The 17,737-nt window shown below is 40.9% G+C and overlaps 1 protein-coding gene across 2 annotated transcripts in view; it reads right to left on the reverse strand.

Annotated features, from left to right (window-relative positions):
• alk (ALK receptor tyrosine kinase) overlaps positions 1-17,737 on the reverse strand; it is a 328,414-nt gene that overhangs the window by 32,626 nt on the left and 278,051 nt on the right. For both annotated transcript variants that reach the window (XM_087174426.1, XM_023407962.2), the window contains exons 7-11: positions 17,530-17,664; positions 16,557-16,660; positions 14,120-14,292; positions 12,118-12,212; positions 6,119-6,238 (exon numbers count right to left, since the gene is read on the reverse strand). In XM_087174426.1, the coding sequence (XP_087030552.1) occupies positions 6,119-6,238; positions 12,118-12,212; positions 14,120-14,292; positions 16,557-16,660; positions 17,530-17,664 (627 nt within the window). The remainder of the gene's footprint in view (positions 1-6,118; positions 6,239-12,117; positions 12,213-14,119; positions 14,293-16,556; positions 16,661-17,529; positions 17,665-17,737) is intronic.

Below are 17,737 nucleotides of genomic sequence, written 5' to 3' on the forward strand. Positions count from 1 at the left end.
AAAAAAAAAAACAAAAAAAAAAAACAAAACAAATGGCATAATGTGCCACTCTCTTATAGGCACTTGGCAGAACAAACAAAAACAAGATGTGCTCTCACAGAAGATAGTCTTCTCTAATAGGTGGTGTGCAGCTGTGCACACTCGTCAGCTCTTCTGACCAGCAACACACATGCACACACTCATGTACACATACCGATACGGACATACACACACAAACATCCCTGGGGAAACTCCTTTTCTGTGAACTTGCCATGATCATAACAAACATTGTCCTCCATCAAAGAAGGAGCCAATGCTGTACACTGTCATCAGTGAGGAATTAATACAGATGAGTCGAATAAGACGGAGACAAAGGGAGAGAGCGAGACTCACAGTTTAGAAAAATCTCTCTGATATGATTGCAATACTGACAGTAATGTTCCAGCAGTTGTTATCTCCTCAGAACATTATTAAACAAGACACATTAAGCATGTCATTCTCTATGAATGACAAAGGCGGCGCTTAGGCCAATCTGTAACAAGTAAACAAGCACCCAATTATGTCTACAGTATGAGTAGTTCTAAATTGCCAGAATGAAGCGATGAGATTCTTTCAGTTTGATGAAAAATTGATGAGAAATATCCAAGAAATTGTATGCAGCGAGAGACAGATGGACTGTCAAATGGACATATGGACAGCACCTTCATCGCTCAGTGCAAGAAGGCATTTTGTGCCAAACTGCTATTTGAGGCTTACATGCTCTAATGTTTTTACACTTTAGCCATGATTGGGTTAGCTTGGTTCCACATCATTTCTTTCCCCGTTTGGAAAAACTGAGCCAATCAGAACTTTGCAGGCTGGACTAAGGCCACGTTCAGACAAACAGCGGACCTGTGTAAAAAAACACAGCCAACCACACCAGGCACTAATGCAAGCAGCTGAGGTGGTAAAGGCTCCAGCAAAACAACGGCCGCTTACAAATAAGGACGTCCTCTACTTATGGCAGAGACAAATCTGTTCTTCGCAATTCTTACATCTCTACACTACTAATATTTTTCTGTTTTTCTTTGGAGTTTACAGTGAAAAGAATCATCAGATTTGTTATCACTATCTTAAAAAACTATTTAGTTTAGCATAATGTTTCTTTGATCGACATGACAAATGTTAAGTTAAGTTAAATGCCCTTATCCACCACTGAAAATGATGTGGATGGGACAGATATGCCAGTCACTACCAACTGGTTGGGGCAAAACAGGTGATTCAGTCTAATTATCAGACTATTGAGTCACAACTTGACATGATTAACAGAATAACTATTCGCAGCGGTAACAGACAAACAACGGACAAACACTGTGGCTCAACGTCTTGTGCTCCCTGTGTTGTCTGCACCGCTGCTTTTCATTCAAAAGCAAAGCACTTCAAAAGTGCGCAATAAAAGCACAACAAATGCATTTGATAAGCTGTTTTTCAATGCTATCCCTTTTCATCCCTCAATCAATGAAATTCCACTTTAACTTTAAAAGACAACTACATGAACCCCAGACATACTGTAGTTAAAAAGAAACACACAATTTACATTGATTTCTTTATTAGCATATATGCACCTTATCCAGTGACAGTTGTCCTCCATGGGCTGGCCATTAGAAAGATGGATCAAGGTTGGCACACCGTGAATGCACTTGAATGCTAAATACAAAGCTTACAGAGCACCCGAGTCCAATTAATTACAAAAGCCTCTTTTGCATGGCACTGCTCGTTATCAGTCTCATATCTGTCTTACTGACTAATGTTCTCCCTCCAAAACCCAAAGTAACAACAACTAGCTCACTGATTGCCGCAGGCCAGTGTATATGAACAAGTAAACAATGAGGCAAAGACTAATTAGTGAGCACGTAATGGCCAAAACGCCTTTACTGCATGCAGCATTCAGGGACCGACATCTGCTGTCATTTATTTTCAGGAGCCAATCAGATTGCTTCAGTCACCATGCCTTCTGCCATTTTTTTTTATTTTGTGTGTGACACAAAATAATAAATAATAATTATAATAATAGGAAAACAGACACAATAAGCATGACAAAGATGGCATAAAAGACAAAATGATGACATGAAGATAAATAAATTAGACACACTGGACGGAAATACACACAATAAACATAAAGTAGTTATAATCGGGTATGATGCTTTATGTAATGATAAGAGTCAGGAGTGGAGATTAGGTTAGAACAGGAATGTGTGGGTAATGTGTGTTTATGTACAAATATATGTGTTTAGCATTGTTGTTTGATAGCAACAATGACGTTATCACAATTACACCAAGTGATGGTAGTTAATATAAAAACAATTCTATATATCAATAGAAGAAAAACTGAGAGAGAATGAGAAAAGAAAATGAGCCTTATATCTTTGATTTGTTGCCAGTCTACTCCATAAAACTGTGTGCTTTTTGTTGTTGTCTGTTACATGAGCAGAAGTGGAACACTTTGATATGAAAATGTGCCGTATGTTCAAAGAGGCTAATGCTTGTACATCCTGCTACATTTTTGCAGAAAAGGTGTAAATATAATGACATTTTTTTTGCATCGTGACAGTGTATTGTGTTGTTTTATCATCTTAAAAGATGATAAAACCCCCCCCCGCAAAGCCACTGATGAGTCAGCAGAGAGGGCGGGTGCCACACAGAAGGGCAGTGGTGAGAAATGAAAGTGCCTGGTGCCAGAATAGTGGGAAATCAATGGAGATGAGGGGAAAGGACTAGAAGAAAGAAAATAATTAAGGTGAAGTTATGGTGAAGAAAAAAAAAGAAGAGCAGGAACAAGAAGTGGGACAGCAGACTAAGATCTGGGTAACGCTGACGGATAAGACGGCAGTAATGGGAAGTACAGACAGTCAATAACAGCTTTTAAGTGATGGGAAACAAATGGAGAAACAAAAAGGAACTAAATGTGCCAGGCTCAGATATGGTGGCAGAGAGAGTGGAAAGATGAAAGGGAGAGTGAGAGGAGACAAGAGACGTTGACGTTTGGTGGGGTTAATCATTGAGTGTGTCGGGGGAAGAAGACAGCCTTGTTGGAGTGACAGGTCTGCTGAGCTAAAACTCTCATCAGGGTTGCCGTCCTGCCCTGCAGACGTCAAAGCATCAGCTGCAGCAGTGGAGACGGGGAGAAGGGAGACGCTTGGAGAATGTTAACCATTCAAGGCTGTCTTTGAAATGACCAACATATCACTGCAAGTTCAACTTCTTTCCCCCGAGTTAATATCTATGATAATTACAAGGGCGAGCGCAGTGTGATCGTAAAAGTCCCATGTTTCTCTGAGGAGATTTAAGTCTGCTGGCTTTATTGTAACCATACTGAGTATTACTTGTGTAATCACATTACAGGTTCTATATTTCAAAATCAGAAAACCCTTGCAGTTCACTTAACAGCGGCCAATAAGTGAAATGCAGCCAACATCCTGTTGCTCGCGCTTCTGTCCGCTCACGTTACAGAAGTAGGCACGAGCGAGCATCTTGGGCACTAGCCAAAACAGTGATGTGATGGTTGGACTGGGAAAGAAATTCATCCCTTTGCGGCGGTTAGAAGGAGCCAATTTACCAGGAGCATAAGAAGGAGCAGTTGCCCCCAGACCTTGTTGAGTTCTGAATGTGATTAAATAGGATTGCAGATGAAAGACCGGCAGCGACGTAACAGCGAGTGCAGGGAAGGAATTTCTACTAGCGGCGGCGTGACGCTCTAGACCTATCTGCTGGAACACACATGTGGCATGCTCTCATGCACATCCCCAATAGCAGGCACACAGAGAGGACTGGTAAAGAGACTGGCAGAGACCGTAGAAACTTAAAGGATTTCTTGAAGGTCCACTAGCCCACCGATATTTTTCCTGATAGTCCTGACGGCCAGCTTGACTACATGAGACTGAATGTGATTGAGCCTCCATCTTGTTGATAGACGAGGTAAAGTCCTTCAGCTCTGGCATGGTGCTGAAATGTCTGGAGAGGTTTGGCTAGATGCAAGACTACAGTTTGACTAGCATTATGTTAGTCTGAAACAGGAGTTTTCCAATAACATCAGTCACATTCCCATTTGGCCTGACAGGCTTCACTGGATAAAACTTTTGTTTGTTTTGTGTTTACGTGGAGTTTGTGCAGGGAGCCTGTCGTTTCTTGGCGTAAGCAGCCTCCACTTCTATGCTAACATTAGTTAGTGTTGCCTACTGCTGGCATTAAGGGAGCAAATGAGAATCATAAACATCATGTCCTATGGATCTTCTTGAAAATTCATCCCAAGTCCTTAACACTGAAATCAATAGGCTACATGTTAACTGTTTCACATTCTTTGGAATAGCATTATCATTTATCATTTGTTGCTGCTCTTGAAGCAAAATTGTTGTATCAAACTCTTCAATGTGAAATACTCTTACATAATATTAATATTGTATTTAAAATGTTTCCTCAAGAGCAAGAGCGATTCCTGTTCAGCAGTAAAGAGGTGACTGAGTAGCCTTTGTTTGCTGACTGACCCGTTCCTGTAGCTCCAGTTCAGTGGATAATCCTGTAAAGTTATCAAATCATATTAGCCAACCAAACATTAGTCTGATCTTTTACTATCCCCATTTGACCGTCTAGAGACAAATAGGCCTCTCTGTGTTCAAGTTGGAGGAGTGACCCACATCATAGACATTTAATCAGACAAATCGCTGCACAAGAAGAGCCACAAGTTTCACTGAGGGCTGCTGTTCAGCTTTGTTGTTGTTGTGTCTGAACATCAGCTTACTTTTTGTCATGTGCGTGAGGCACTGTTTGCCCTAGCTGGTACTTATTAACTGCTGTTGAGCAGAGATAATAGTATACGTTAAATCTGGAGTGAACTGACAGTAAGAGAACTTCTGACCAACTCTTCAGGCTTAATGTATCAGTGATTTCTCCCATGTATTGTGAATTCACTTTATTTTTGGCACTTTCTTTTCCACACCAGTGCGAAGGAAAGTAAAGCTTTCAGACATATTTTCAAATTGCCTATGAGACAGATTAAAACTTAAGACCAATGTTGGGCATAAAAATGGTCAGCTAGTTTGTTTTATGCATTTTAGCACTAAGTTCTTGGGATATAGAAATATAATGTATGACTAGTTATTTTTTACTCATGGAGGCTCAAAATATATGTTGGCTGTGGTCTTTGCGGTGTGTTCGAATGCAACTTGGCGATGTAAAGTGGAAAATGTGTCAGGAACCACTGTATGAGAGTGTGATTCATCTAACCAGTTTCAAATAGAAGGACAGTCTCCAGACCCAGCAAAATTGGTTTGATGGGCTTTAACAGTGAATGAATGTAATAAAATGCTTCTATGCTGGCTGGGACAGAAAACACGATATAGTTGAATGCACTTACAATCCTAAACACAGTTCATACCAGTCATCTCTTTGGAGTGGAAAGCAGTCCTCAAAGTCACATTTGTTCAGCATTTGACTAAGAAGTGTGAAGTATACATGCTTAGCAAATTATTTCTGAGGATTATTCTATATAGTGTTACTCTGAAATGCCTGATATCTTACAGCACAGAAGTCCGGTATACCTCAAACACTTCAAAGATACTAGCTAGAAAAATATGTTTTAGCGCTGGTTTGATATGAAAGTAACTCTAACTTATGACTTTAAATATAGAAACTGAACCTGTGCTTGTCTTTACCCTTTTGAAGCAGGGAAGAGAGAGAGTATGAGGTGGAAAATGTCAAGTCTGTGTAACTGGTTCCACTGACATTCTCAGGAGACAAATTGGAGGATTTTACACTTCAAAACTGCCTGTCCTGCTCCATTTAATGCCAAAGGAGATCTCAGCAGCACTCACGCAGATGTGATGTGGTAAAGACCAGTAGGGGGCACACTTACGTTGTTGCAGCCCATACATTGTGCCATGCTCAGCACGTGTACAGTAATTGTGAATCATTAATGCATGCAAGCGTACGTGTGTAAGAGTTTGATGTGTGAGCAGAGGGGAGAGCAGGAAAGACAAAGAGAGCCAGAAGGCATACATACAGAAAATGTCAATGTGGAGAATATTCTCCTTCAGGGTGGAGGGCATTCACATCTGAGCTTAACTCACACTTTCAGTTTAACTGTGGCAATCAGGCTCATACTTACAGGGGTCTGCGGTGGGGAAGTTCATCAAAGGGCTTCCGATGGATGTGGCTGTAGTCTTGATAGTCGGTCTAAACGGCAGCCTGGTTGTGCTTGTGACCACTGGTGGGAATTCGCCGTTGGCTGAAAAGTAATGTAATGCATTTATTGAAAAGGCTGCTTTCTTTCTTTCTTTCTTTCTTTCTTTCATGAGCAGCAGTGAAATCCTGTTGGTGTTGCACTGAAGAAATGCAGAAACACAGCATCTGCAGACCACTCACAGGCACAGAAAATGTGAAGCCACCAGCAGAGGTCATTCTTTCATTTGTAACACCAATGGCTACAGAAGGAGTAGACTGCATAAATCCTGCTCCTCTCCATCTCTCCCCATCTCTATCTGTTCCTACAGTAGATGTGTGAGCACATTCAGTCTGGGTGTTTTGTAGCAATCCATCAGGCCTCCAGCCCCTCCACTTTCTCGGGACTGAGATCACAAGCTTGCTGGTACCTTGATCCCTTCCCATCAAATTCTCACCCAAAATTAAGTCTTCCAGGCAAACAGCTGGCTGATTGGCTGTTATGGCTCAAGATAGAGGAACTTTTTTTTTCACCAAAGATGCTGAAGTAGTAGGAAGTGGTTGGATGCTGACCTGGAATGGAATAAAGAGTCACCTGTCACCATTCTCTAGTTTTCAGTAGAGATGGAGAAACAGGAGCTCCCATGGCTGCTTGACTGGATCACTGAGTAGATGAATGACTTTCTTTGATTAGGTCCATGCACTGCAATCAGTGCTAAAAAAGATTGCCCTGAATGGTTTTAAAGAAAGCTGCTGCCACATCTGATCGGGGACTGTAGAGGCTACAGGACCAATCAATGCAACCCTGTCTGCCGAACATAACGAAATACTATTCCAGTATTTACTTGGGGAACTTCAGAAATTACAAAATCAATGTCCAACAACAGTATTATAACACCAAGAGGACAAAATATATTAAAATCTTACATTTAAATAAGTATTTGATCAAAATAGTCATTGGAGACATCCCAGAGCAAGTGCCATTTCCCTCTACTTGTGTGACATGCACATAATATGATCAACCCAGACCCAGAAATGTTCAGCTTAGCTGCTACAAAAGTGTCTGGGACTTTAACTCTTTTTACAAGGAAAGGCCATGTTTTGTTCTGTCCAGCATCTTGTTTCTTTGATGCTTTGTTCTGTAGAAAGAAAGCTCTCAGTGGCTCTGTTGCAAGATGACCCTTGTTGGTTTCTGTGAAAACAGAGGACTTTTGTACAACTGAGATTCAGGGACGTCAGATAAGGTTCACTGTGGTTTGCAGTGTTGATAATGCTGCCATCACACAATGATATGACACTTAACAGAGGCATGGTTTCAGATCTTGATCTGCTGCTATTCTTCTGGTCCTGTCTCTGATTCATAGCTTTCATAACAAAAGATACAGTGCAAACCACCCACAGAGCTAGGACACCCTTGTCAGCTTTAGAACAGTAGAAATCATTACTGTTTCAGCTTGTCTGCCACAATGCTTCAGTATATCAATGCCAATGAGCTCCTTTTATTAAATACTTTCAATGTGCTCAGTTTAGATACTTGAGGCATGCAAACAATGCATTGTAAATGATACTCCATGTGCATGCGACCTGCATATGAAGTCCTATTTTTGTCTTGCATTTGGAAAATACTTTTGAGAGGACAATTACATGGTTTCAGGGGCTATTTGCATTTCATAAAACAAGAGAAAAGAGAAGGTTTCTAGTTGTAGCCTTGTAGAGCGGCAGAACAGCAGACAGTTTGTTTACACTGCTGCTGCCTGATATTCTCCATAGAATAGCCCTGGATGGCAAACATCAGCAAAGTGTCAACTAAAGGTTTCATGAGAATATTTTCATTCACTTGCTTTGCTCTTCTAAGCCACAACTATTCCTGAAGTAAAAAGTCGCAGCTCCATATATCACCAGCAACCCAATGATGAGCAGGTGCTGTTTCCAAGACCTTGGACACCAGTTGCCTGCGGTAAATTTCAAGCAGAAAGTTTCCTAATTGTGACAGGCCAATGAGATGCCCACACTGTGTCATGTGCCTCCTCTGTGAAAACAAATCATGTCTGCCTTCCCATCATTGCCATCATTCTGGCGGTATCAGGGGACAAAAACAAGACTTTTCATCTTTATCCCTGTTATCATTTCACCGCAAAAACAATCCTTCTTTTCCATCCTGGCTCCCCTGTCACCTCAGCCTGAAAGCTCAACGTTTAAGACAATATGGCAGGGAGCTCCCTCAACAGCTGAATGGTTTGGAAAGCTACTATGTGGCAGCACTCCATTTGGTCAGACAAAACCTTCTCACTTTGACTCAGAGCAAACAACTTATTATTTGTGCTTGAGTTGAAATTTCACCAATGGTCCCCTGGGTGATGTATCATTGAAGGACAGTTTGATTTGATTTGAATTCTGCAGATTGTCTTTAAAGGTACATCAAAGCTGTGCACTGAGTCTGACAGCTTTAGCTGGTGGTCTCGACCGAAACTTTCTTTGGGGTAAAGTAATCTTTTAATTTTGGATTCAAAGCTTAAAAAAACCTTAGCAACGATTACCTAAAATCTGCCTGCAAAAAAATCAATAGCTCATTCCCCAGTCCTGTAATCCTCAAATAAATATGATCATCTAAGTCTCCACTGCTTGGGAGCTTTGATATAGATAGGGGTTATGTGCAGATTTGATAGCTCACATACGGCAAAAGGGTGACTGTAATGTTTGATTGTTTGGGCCATTAGAAGAACTTTACAAAACACTGTCTCTCTATGACTCTTAGAGTTGTTATGTGTACACAAGTAAAGCAACTTTTTATATCTTCAACAAAGTCACTAATAAGGTTCACTTCATTGCTATTCTGAGCATGGTGGAAAACGCTACAGAAGGGTTATGGAACAGAGAGGGCTGGAGCACAGAGCATTGGTATGCTGCTGCAGCAAGAGAAGGACTCAGCAGGTCCACCATAGAGCAGCATGAACCAGAGGGCAGGGCAACAGCCGGCGTGGCTGTCACTGTTCATTAGCAGGGCGCCGTAAGCTACCTGAAGCCCACCAGAGGCCAGCACCGGGAGGTGGGGTGGGGGGGGCACCTCGTTACCACCCAGCCACGAATCCCAAAATATCTCGAGATTGCAGCAGCTCTGAGATATATCTACACTACAGAGGACAAAAACTGTATTATATTATACATAGTCTACTATTGGATTCCTAATCTGTTTACTTGCACATACTTGAAGCTGCTTGTTCAGCTGATTGCTGATTGTTCATCCAGTTGTTGCTATGCACATAAGAGACAGAGGTGGCTGATATACCTGGGCACATTTGAATAAACTACTTTAACCTCCTAAGACCCGAACTCTTGCATGGCGAGCATTTTTAATTTCTCTTTGCTATTTAGGCTGATTGGGACCTGAGAAAAATAATGTCCACATATGAGGACATTAGTTTTAAATTTCGATTACTGAGTGGCAGTATAATATCCTCATATGTGGTCACCAGGCCCTTGTTGAGAAAAAGTTAGTATTGTGGTCTAGAGAACCCAAAATGTGAGGTCCACATATGTGTACGCCAGGTCCTAGGAGGTTAAATTAGACTCATATGTCATCACTGAATACACTGAGGGACTGTAGAGAATGTATACTTACTAGACCATGCTGTGTCACTCAGCACCCACAGGTGCAGGTGATGATGAATAAAACAAATACATCTACTATTTATTATCTGTATTACACACTTTACCATGACAGATAACACAAATACTATAGCCGGCCAAGACACATACAGTACACAGCTGGAATAGGAAAACTGACTGGACCTTCACTGTAAGTCTTTATGTGTGACTTTTTATGGGTAAAAAACAGCCTGTTTTCATATTGCCTTCAGTCCTACACATCCAATTATTTCCATCCAAATCTTTATTTTCCCAATGGCAAATTACTGAGAAGCATTGAATCGACTATGCAGTAATGTCAAGGACTCGCTACTGTGGAGCAACATTCACAGTGTGATGTTTGGGGATCTCTATAGAAGCAGCTGGTGCTGCTGTTACTGTACCGCAGAGCGTGGGATGAAGTGATGGTACGTGGCAGAGAGAAAAGGATGAACTTCCTGTGCTGTCTAGCCCAATAAAGTAATTTAATGATGCCGGTGAAGATAAAATGATAAAACTGACAGCCAGGTCCAACACCTGAAGGGCAATGGATGCATCATCAAACACACATGCATTCCAAACTATAAATCACACTGAAGTCTAGAGAAGAGTAGGAAAAAGGCCACGGATGGCTGAACCTCTGCATAATGTGTTTGCAGTATGTTTTCCGACCAAAACATATTACAGGGCTGTGTCATAATGCTCTGTGATCCATCATGTTAATCACACACAGTGATCACTCTTGGAAGCGATGCCTTTTGCTGAGCTTCAGCATTTCCTATCAACTGGTCTGACTGATAGGTGATAAAATGTTTCAAGTGTCAAGTGTGGCTGTAGGTAATGGATACCTGGCCCAGTTTAAGAACTTGCCATCTGGAAAGTGAGCAAAGTGGGGACAGATGATCCTTCATAGCTGCCCGACCAGTGCTCCTGCTCCAAAGGACATGAAACACAAATTGGTGTGCAAATATCTCCTGGAAAATGTCATCTCCTTAAATAAAGAGTCCCTAACCCAATAAGCCTGTGCTGATACAGGGCGACTAGACCAACAGCAATTTCTCACATCTTATTCAGCTGATGAACCTATGTTATCTGATTGCATTTTACAGTTAGGGCAATAGTGCTGAGATTATATCTGCTGCTGATGAATAAATTCATCATAATCATCATCTAAAGGTGAATTGGAAATACATTATGTGTGCCAGTCACATCAGTCATTTCTTATTTTACATTTGAACTGGTATCTAAACAATGTGCTTCCACAGCTGTTATCAGTCAGAGCAGTATTGTATCTTTCTTCCATTCATCTTTAATCCATGTAGTGACAATACTAAACCAAAACCTTCTCACCTTGAAAAAAAACCTTGACAGCCTCGGTTTTATAATCTACCCAGCATCACAAAGCATCCCTGTCAGTGACATCCCTGCCCCTGCCTCTTGAGTTTAATTCTTGGGCAAGGTGTAGTCAGTTTAATACTGCTCCATTTTAACACTCTTCTCATTGTCAGAGCTACATTCATGTATAGAGATGCTCAGACATTACTATTCCTGTCACTGTTCAAACAGGTTCCTTCACGTAGGCAGAGATGTGTGTGTATGTGTGTGTGTGTGTGGGGGGGGAGGGCACTGAACTCCAAACCTTTCATTTATGATGGCAGACTTGGTTGTCATCTTACACTTGTTTTTATACTGATAAACCATCTCAATCATAACACAAAAATATCTGGAAACGCCATGCAAGGTTTGACCTTTATAAGCCTGCAGTACAACATTAGAACATAAACGCCTCTCAATCAGCAAGCTATATTATGGTTGATTTTGACTGTTCTGACATTTCAGGATGCTTCAGAGGTTCTTTAAGAGACTGAACGAAGAAACATAATGATATATATCACTTCTATGCAAGGCTGCGATACATTCGATAAAGATCATTTCTAGAGAGAAGAAGAGGTATATAGGACATGATAAGATTTTTAAAATGCATTTTAATAGTATTGACTCAGAATTGCCAAGGTAAACAAAAGAGGACAATGAAATGTATAAATAAATCATGGATAAGTCAGTTATTGATGAATTCTCCCACTCAATCAAATCTTATGTCTGTAAAGCATGAACATGACGCAGCCCTGTACTGATTATTAATTTAATTGCTTTGGATCACTTTGGATGTTTACTTAATTCTCTGAAGTCCATAAAAAGATTTAAAAAAAAAAAGTGTTTACACTTTCCATTTTTCCCCATTGTTTGATTCCATTAATTTAACCAAGGTCTGATGAAGTAAGAGTGAAATAAGAAAGACTCAACATGTTTTATAGTACTCACATGCCAGGAAGCAGTCCATACTGAAAGAGATGTTGTCAAGAGAGATGGCTGAACCGGGTCCAGGCCCATCCTCTGTGCTGAACTGCAGCCAGAACCTGTGGAGGGACAGAGCTGTTGTAACTACCTTACAACCTGTGAATGGTTGGATAGCTTCTGACGGAAATGATGCGAGGAAGACTTTTTCATGCTTTAAGAAAAATACCACTGAGGTTTGGCTTTCGAGGGTGTGCATTGTGTGCCTTATGACAGCTTAGTCTGTACTGTCAAGAACTATTCACTATCTCTTTTAGCAGAGACAAAAGAGCACGGTTTGACTGCAGACAGGGATGAAACACATTTTCTGCTTCCAAATTAAATACTTTGATGCACAAAATAATTTAGGCAGACACAGTTACACAAACAGGGTATGAGATATATGTCTCAAACCTTTAAAGTAATAGTTTGACATTTTGGTATATTTGCCTCTGTGCTTTCTTGCTGAGATTCAAATGAGAAGATCAACACCGTTCTCATACTGTATCTGTCTGATAACTATGAAGGGGGAGCCAGCAGTTGGTTTGGTTAGCTCAGCTAAGCTCAGCGTAAAGACTGGTAACAGAGGAAAATGCTTGTCTCTACCCAAAGTAACAAAATCCACCCACCAGCCCCTCTTAATCTCACTAAACAACATGTCTTTGCTGGACCAGTTGATAGGAAACGGAGAAGTGAATGGATTGAACAATATACAAGCTGTTCATTTGTGATGTTTAGAGGATCGGGTAAGGTAGGTTGATTTTGAGTCTAGTTAGCTGTCTACATCTAATCTTTATTCTAAACTAAGATAACCAGCTGCTCCCTCCAGCTTCATATTTATCCTACAGACACAAGAGTGGTATCAAACTCTCAGGCAAGAAAAGGAATAAGCGTATTTCCCAAAAATGGAAATGTTTTTTTGGTTGCAGAGTTTACTTTATTTTATCTATTTCTATCTTTAAGACAGTGATGCTCACAAGAAATGATTGGGCTTCCTGTGGCTGTAACAGTCAGGAACATAACCTACACTGAGTTGTAAATCTAAAAGCATTTCTCTCCAACACCATCACTCAGTCAGATTGGAGCTTTGTATCTGTCAATTGCAACATTTAATATGACAATTGTTGCTTAAACTTGATGATAATCATATTGTATCTCTGTTCTCGCTGTCAACCCAGAAGTTCTCAAAGCAAAACCACTCATGCAGAATCTACATATACTGTCTGCTATGTCCTGACTCTTGTCTGCACTTTAGGCTGTATTTCTGATTCCATTTAAGCTCTACAAAGGTCACCGTGCGGAGACTGGCAGGTTCACCTCATGGTTACGGACATGACATTCTAATTAAGAGCACGATCACAGCTGACTACATAACCCAGGAATCAAAAATTAATCACTCTCAGTGGAGTAGGATTATCTAAGCTCGAATGGCAAAGAAACCCCCAGTCAGGCAAACAGAGATGAAATGCCTTATCTGGTGCTCCTCTTTTTTTTCTTGCTTTATTCTATTTTGTTTTAATTTCTCTCTTCTTTGAGGGGAAATCAGGGCCATGGCTAATTGGAAGGCAAGCAGGGTGGGTAGAGTCTTTTGTATTGATTTCTCCTCTCTCTATCACAGATGAGTGGAATAAAGAAAGGAAGATATTTTGTACAACTGTACACATGGCAGGTCCATGGTATAAGATTAGAGTCCCTATGGGATTCATTAATTTTGTGGCGTTGAGAGGAAATGTTTCACAGAAAATGGAATGTAAATGTTGAAAATCTGCATTTATGTGAGGTTCTGTTTCTTAAAGCTTTCTTTTGCTGTGGGAGAACTTAGGTATTTGCAAGAGTATGTTGAAGGTTTGTTGGGATGAGAGCTGGGCGGCTAATCTGATTAAACCTGAATTACCAGTCTGATACCTCCAGACAGTCTGAACACCTACTGTAGCCTTGACATAGTCAAAACGGCCTCTTATGTGGTGAAACAGGTGAGCGTTTATCGTACCAGTCTGACAGCGCGTAAAGGGGAAGTATGATGAGCTTCCAACCCCTCTCAGATTTGGGTTCACTGGCTGAATGCCACAGTCTGCGCTGCTCCTCAGGGCCTGTACTGTTTTCCACTATCCACAGAGACAGCGACCCCTTATGTAAGCCTCCAGAACATAGCCAGAACCGCACCTGTTGAAGTAAGTTGGAATTTCAAATGAAAATAGAGTCAAATAAAGATTAAGCATTCAGTATAGGTTACCACAAAGTTGGATGGTTGATTTTTGAGGTGCATGATGTGTGTTTGTATATAAAATACCACAACAACTCAAACTTCCCCTGAATATTTTTGAATTGAAGTAAACCAGCAAAGGGTGTTATTAGTCAAGAAAAAGATGCACTTAAAATTGCACAGAGATCCGCAATAGCCATCTGTTCAGCTCTAATTATTCCAAGATTAATAGAATTCAACCAGGATGTGATTCGGGTTATTTTTCCATGCTGCTCCTGCATGCTTCAGCACAAATCAATCTCATTTCACTGTTTCCAGGAGGGACGTGATGGGTGTAAACCTGCTTGAAATTAAACAACACTCAGGCCATGGTAGGAATGAAACAGTAAAAGCAAGTTTCAATCTGAAGCTTGCTAACAAGCATGGGATGTGACCATGTCCCTCTACAGCATTATTTGGAGCCAGGAACATAATTCTTGCTTCACCATTTAAGCGGAACAGACTTGGCTTGAGCCTGATGAGAAGCACACGTAGAGACGATGCTATCCAGACAACCGAATTCACCACTTTTATGTTGAGTGCTTGCACTGTGCTTGTCGATAGCAGGTTGTGGTCCTTATCGTCAACTGTGAAACCACATGGTGACCGTTTAAACATCAAGATTACAGGCACTGCACAGCACACACTGGGCACGACATGAAAGTGAATGTGGTCTGTAGCTAATACCCAAAACTAATATCCTCAACATAGTTGTCCAAGAGCAGACAGGCTAGATTGAACAGCACCAAATCAGTGTAGAGAAAAGGATTTAGAGTGTTAATCTGGAATCATGGCTAATCTTTGGCTGCATGCCAAGGTGCTGGGAGGCCAGGTCTACCCATGGTGCCTTACTGCCTCCACTGCTGCCCTCAAATATCAGACAGCGCTAATTCAAACCTGAGAGAAAGCAACATTCTCATTTTATTTTTCTGGTCTTTCCGTCTTCCTTGTGGCAACTTTCCTTTCACATTGAGACTAACTTTATTTTCCCTCTGTCTCTCTTATTATCTTTGTTTTCTGATGTCTTTACCTTCCTCCCCACCTCCATCCCTCACTTCTTTCTCTCCCGCTCTCACTCGAATCGCTCCTCGCCTTCACTTCAACTGTGCAAAGTAAACAAGCAAAGGGCCAAAGGTCGCTGTGCTGAGCAATATTAAAATCACTAACATAAGCCTAAATGCTAGATGCAAGAGCATCAATCAAGACTTCAAGTACACAGCCCTTTCACCCAGAGACCTGCTCTGTGAGCTTCATGGTCTGAATAATGCATGACACTTAATATTTTCACAACAGGTCAGCAGATACAACCTGTGATTGACAAGGTCGACCTCAGTGTCTGTTAGGATCTCTAAGGGACATGCAGATGGCACAGTGCTAACCTACTGTCTTGGTACATTAGCATTTGATTTTCGATATGTTTCTGAAATCAATTTACATATCAAATTAGTGAGTGAAGGTCTATATTTCTGGTGATGACTGGAGCACTGAGTTCACGATTAAATTACAATACTATGAATGCTCCTCATTTAGTTAGGACAAGTTTAAACTCCAGCCAAACCTGCGTTACATAATGCTACATTTGCAAAACCCTCCCATTTATTCCTCATCCTCAAAACACGTACTTTTGTAAAAGTGAAGCAAACTCAATACAAATATTAAAGCATAAATTTATCTACAGTATATCAGTGTCTTTCTGTTGTACGACTTTAAGCCATCCAGGGGTTACGTGAGAAGAGACCTTTACAAGCTGCTTTTAAAATAAATCAGTTGAAAACATTAAACAGTCAACTGGAGACAGCTGGAGTTTTCAACCAATGAATTAATATTATCAATATCATTTTACACTAGCAGCTAATTCAAGCTGATATAATCTGCTAGTGACAGCTGTCACTTCAGTGGAAAAAAAATCCATGGTCATCAGCTCAAAAGGAAAAAGCCTGCTTTTCTGTGGGAAATTGAAGACCCATGTTTTCAAAAAAGTACAGCACATTTGAAGCAGTATCACATGAACTACCCAACTGCTTTGAGAGAATGGAAAGATTGACAGGTGTAGCGATAATAACTATGGGGGATGGGGCTGAATGAACTGTCAGTTGTGTACATCTGATCATGTGTTTGTATGTGCATGTCTGAGAATAAAGATTATATTCACACTGTGCAGAGACACACTCTATACTTTGCTCACCATGCATGGGGAGTTTCTGAGAGGAGGGGGGAAGAGAGGGCTCCTCAGTAATGCTGAGCCACGCTGACCTTTGAACTGGCCTCCCTCCACACTGAATGTAGCACCTTTAACACACAAACACACACATTAAACATACAGAATAAAAACCATGTCAGAAATAAAAAATATTATACAATCTAAATCTGTGCATGTAAAATGAAATAAGAAATCTTACATCATACATTTTCAGGTTTTGAATTGTGATGCAACCATTAGTGAGTCAGAGTGTTGGCATGTCTCTCAATTTTTTCTCCATCATTGGTTCGACTGCACTGCAAAACTTAACCAAACTAACTCTCATAAAGTTCTGTCTGAGAAAAGCTCAGTTCAACAGAGCCATAGCAACAAACAGTACAGTTAACATTAATTTCCCATCCATCATTTTAGGCCAATTATTGCAGTAATATAGCGACAAAAAAAATAAAAACAAAATCACCATATATGGTAAAAAATACAATGCTCCATTTATAGTTTCTACACTCTACTTCTGAGATTTCTGTAAATAGCTGAGAACAAAAACAAGCCTCAGCAAGCCAAGACTTTAAAATCTCATCAAGGTACACACTGGAGTCACTGTACTGAAGATGAATTTCAGATGCGGGGCTCAGAGTCTATATGCTGGAGCTTTTATACCCAGTGGGTTGCTGTTTGGAGCACGGCAGAGAGCTCGGAACAAGACAACATGACTGTGTCTGACACATCATAGGTTCTGATTATCTTTCCATATTCACAAACTGAACACACTCAAATGTCGAAATTATTGGTTTAAATGCCCTAGTCTTACTTTAGTGTAAAATTTCCCCCTTTGAAGTCTCTTTTAATGAAGCATTACAACTATATACACTGTTGGAGATGCTGCAAACAGCTGCTGCTGCCGTTTCATCACTTGATCGCAACAGTGTTTATGAGATTTTAAGAGACGTGTATGAACCACCTGAGGACGGGCAGCTCTGTCTGGTAGCCTTGGCTGGAGACTGGACTCTTCTCCAGGAGAGACCGCGACCCATTATTGATTGCCAACTGCAATCGCCTTCTTCAAAAGAGCAGTAGCTCCCATTGAGAAAGCGTCCTGGAGAGAGACAGGAGAGAGAATATATCAAGGGAGGAGGGAAGAAGATGATACAAATGGGGGGGGGGGGGGG

Source organism: Seriola lalandi, unplaced genomic scaffold, assembly GCF_002814215.2.
Source record: "Seriola lalandi dorsalis isolate HSWRI2012SDOR001 ecotype SW California unplaced genomic scaffold, Sedor1 jcf7180002054352, whole genome shotgun sequence".
Lineage (NCBI taxonomy): Eukaryota > Metazoa > Chordata > Actinopteri > Carangiformes > Carangidae > Seriola > Seriola lalandi.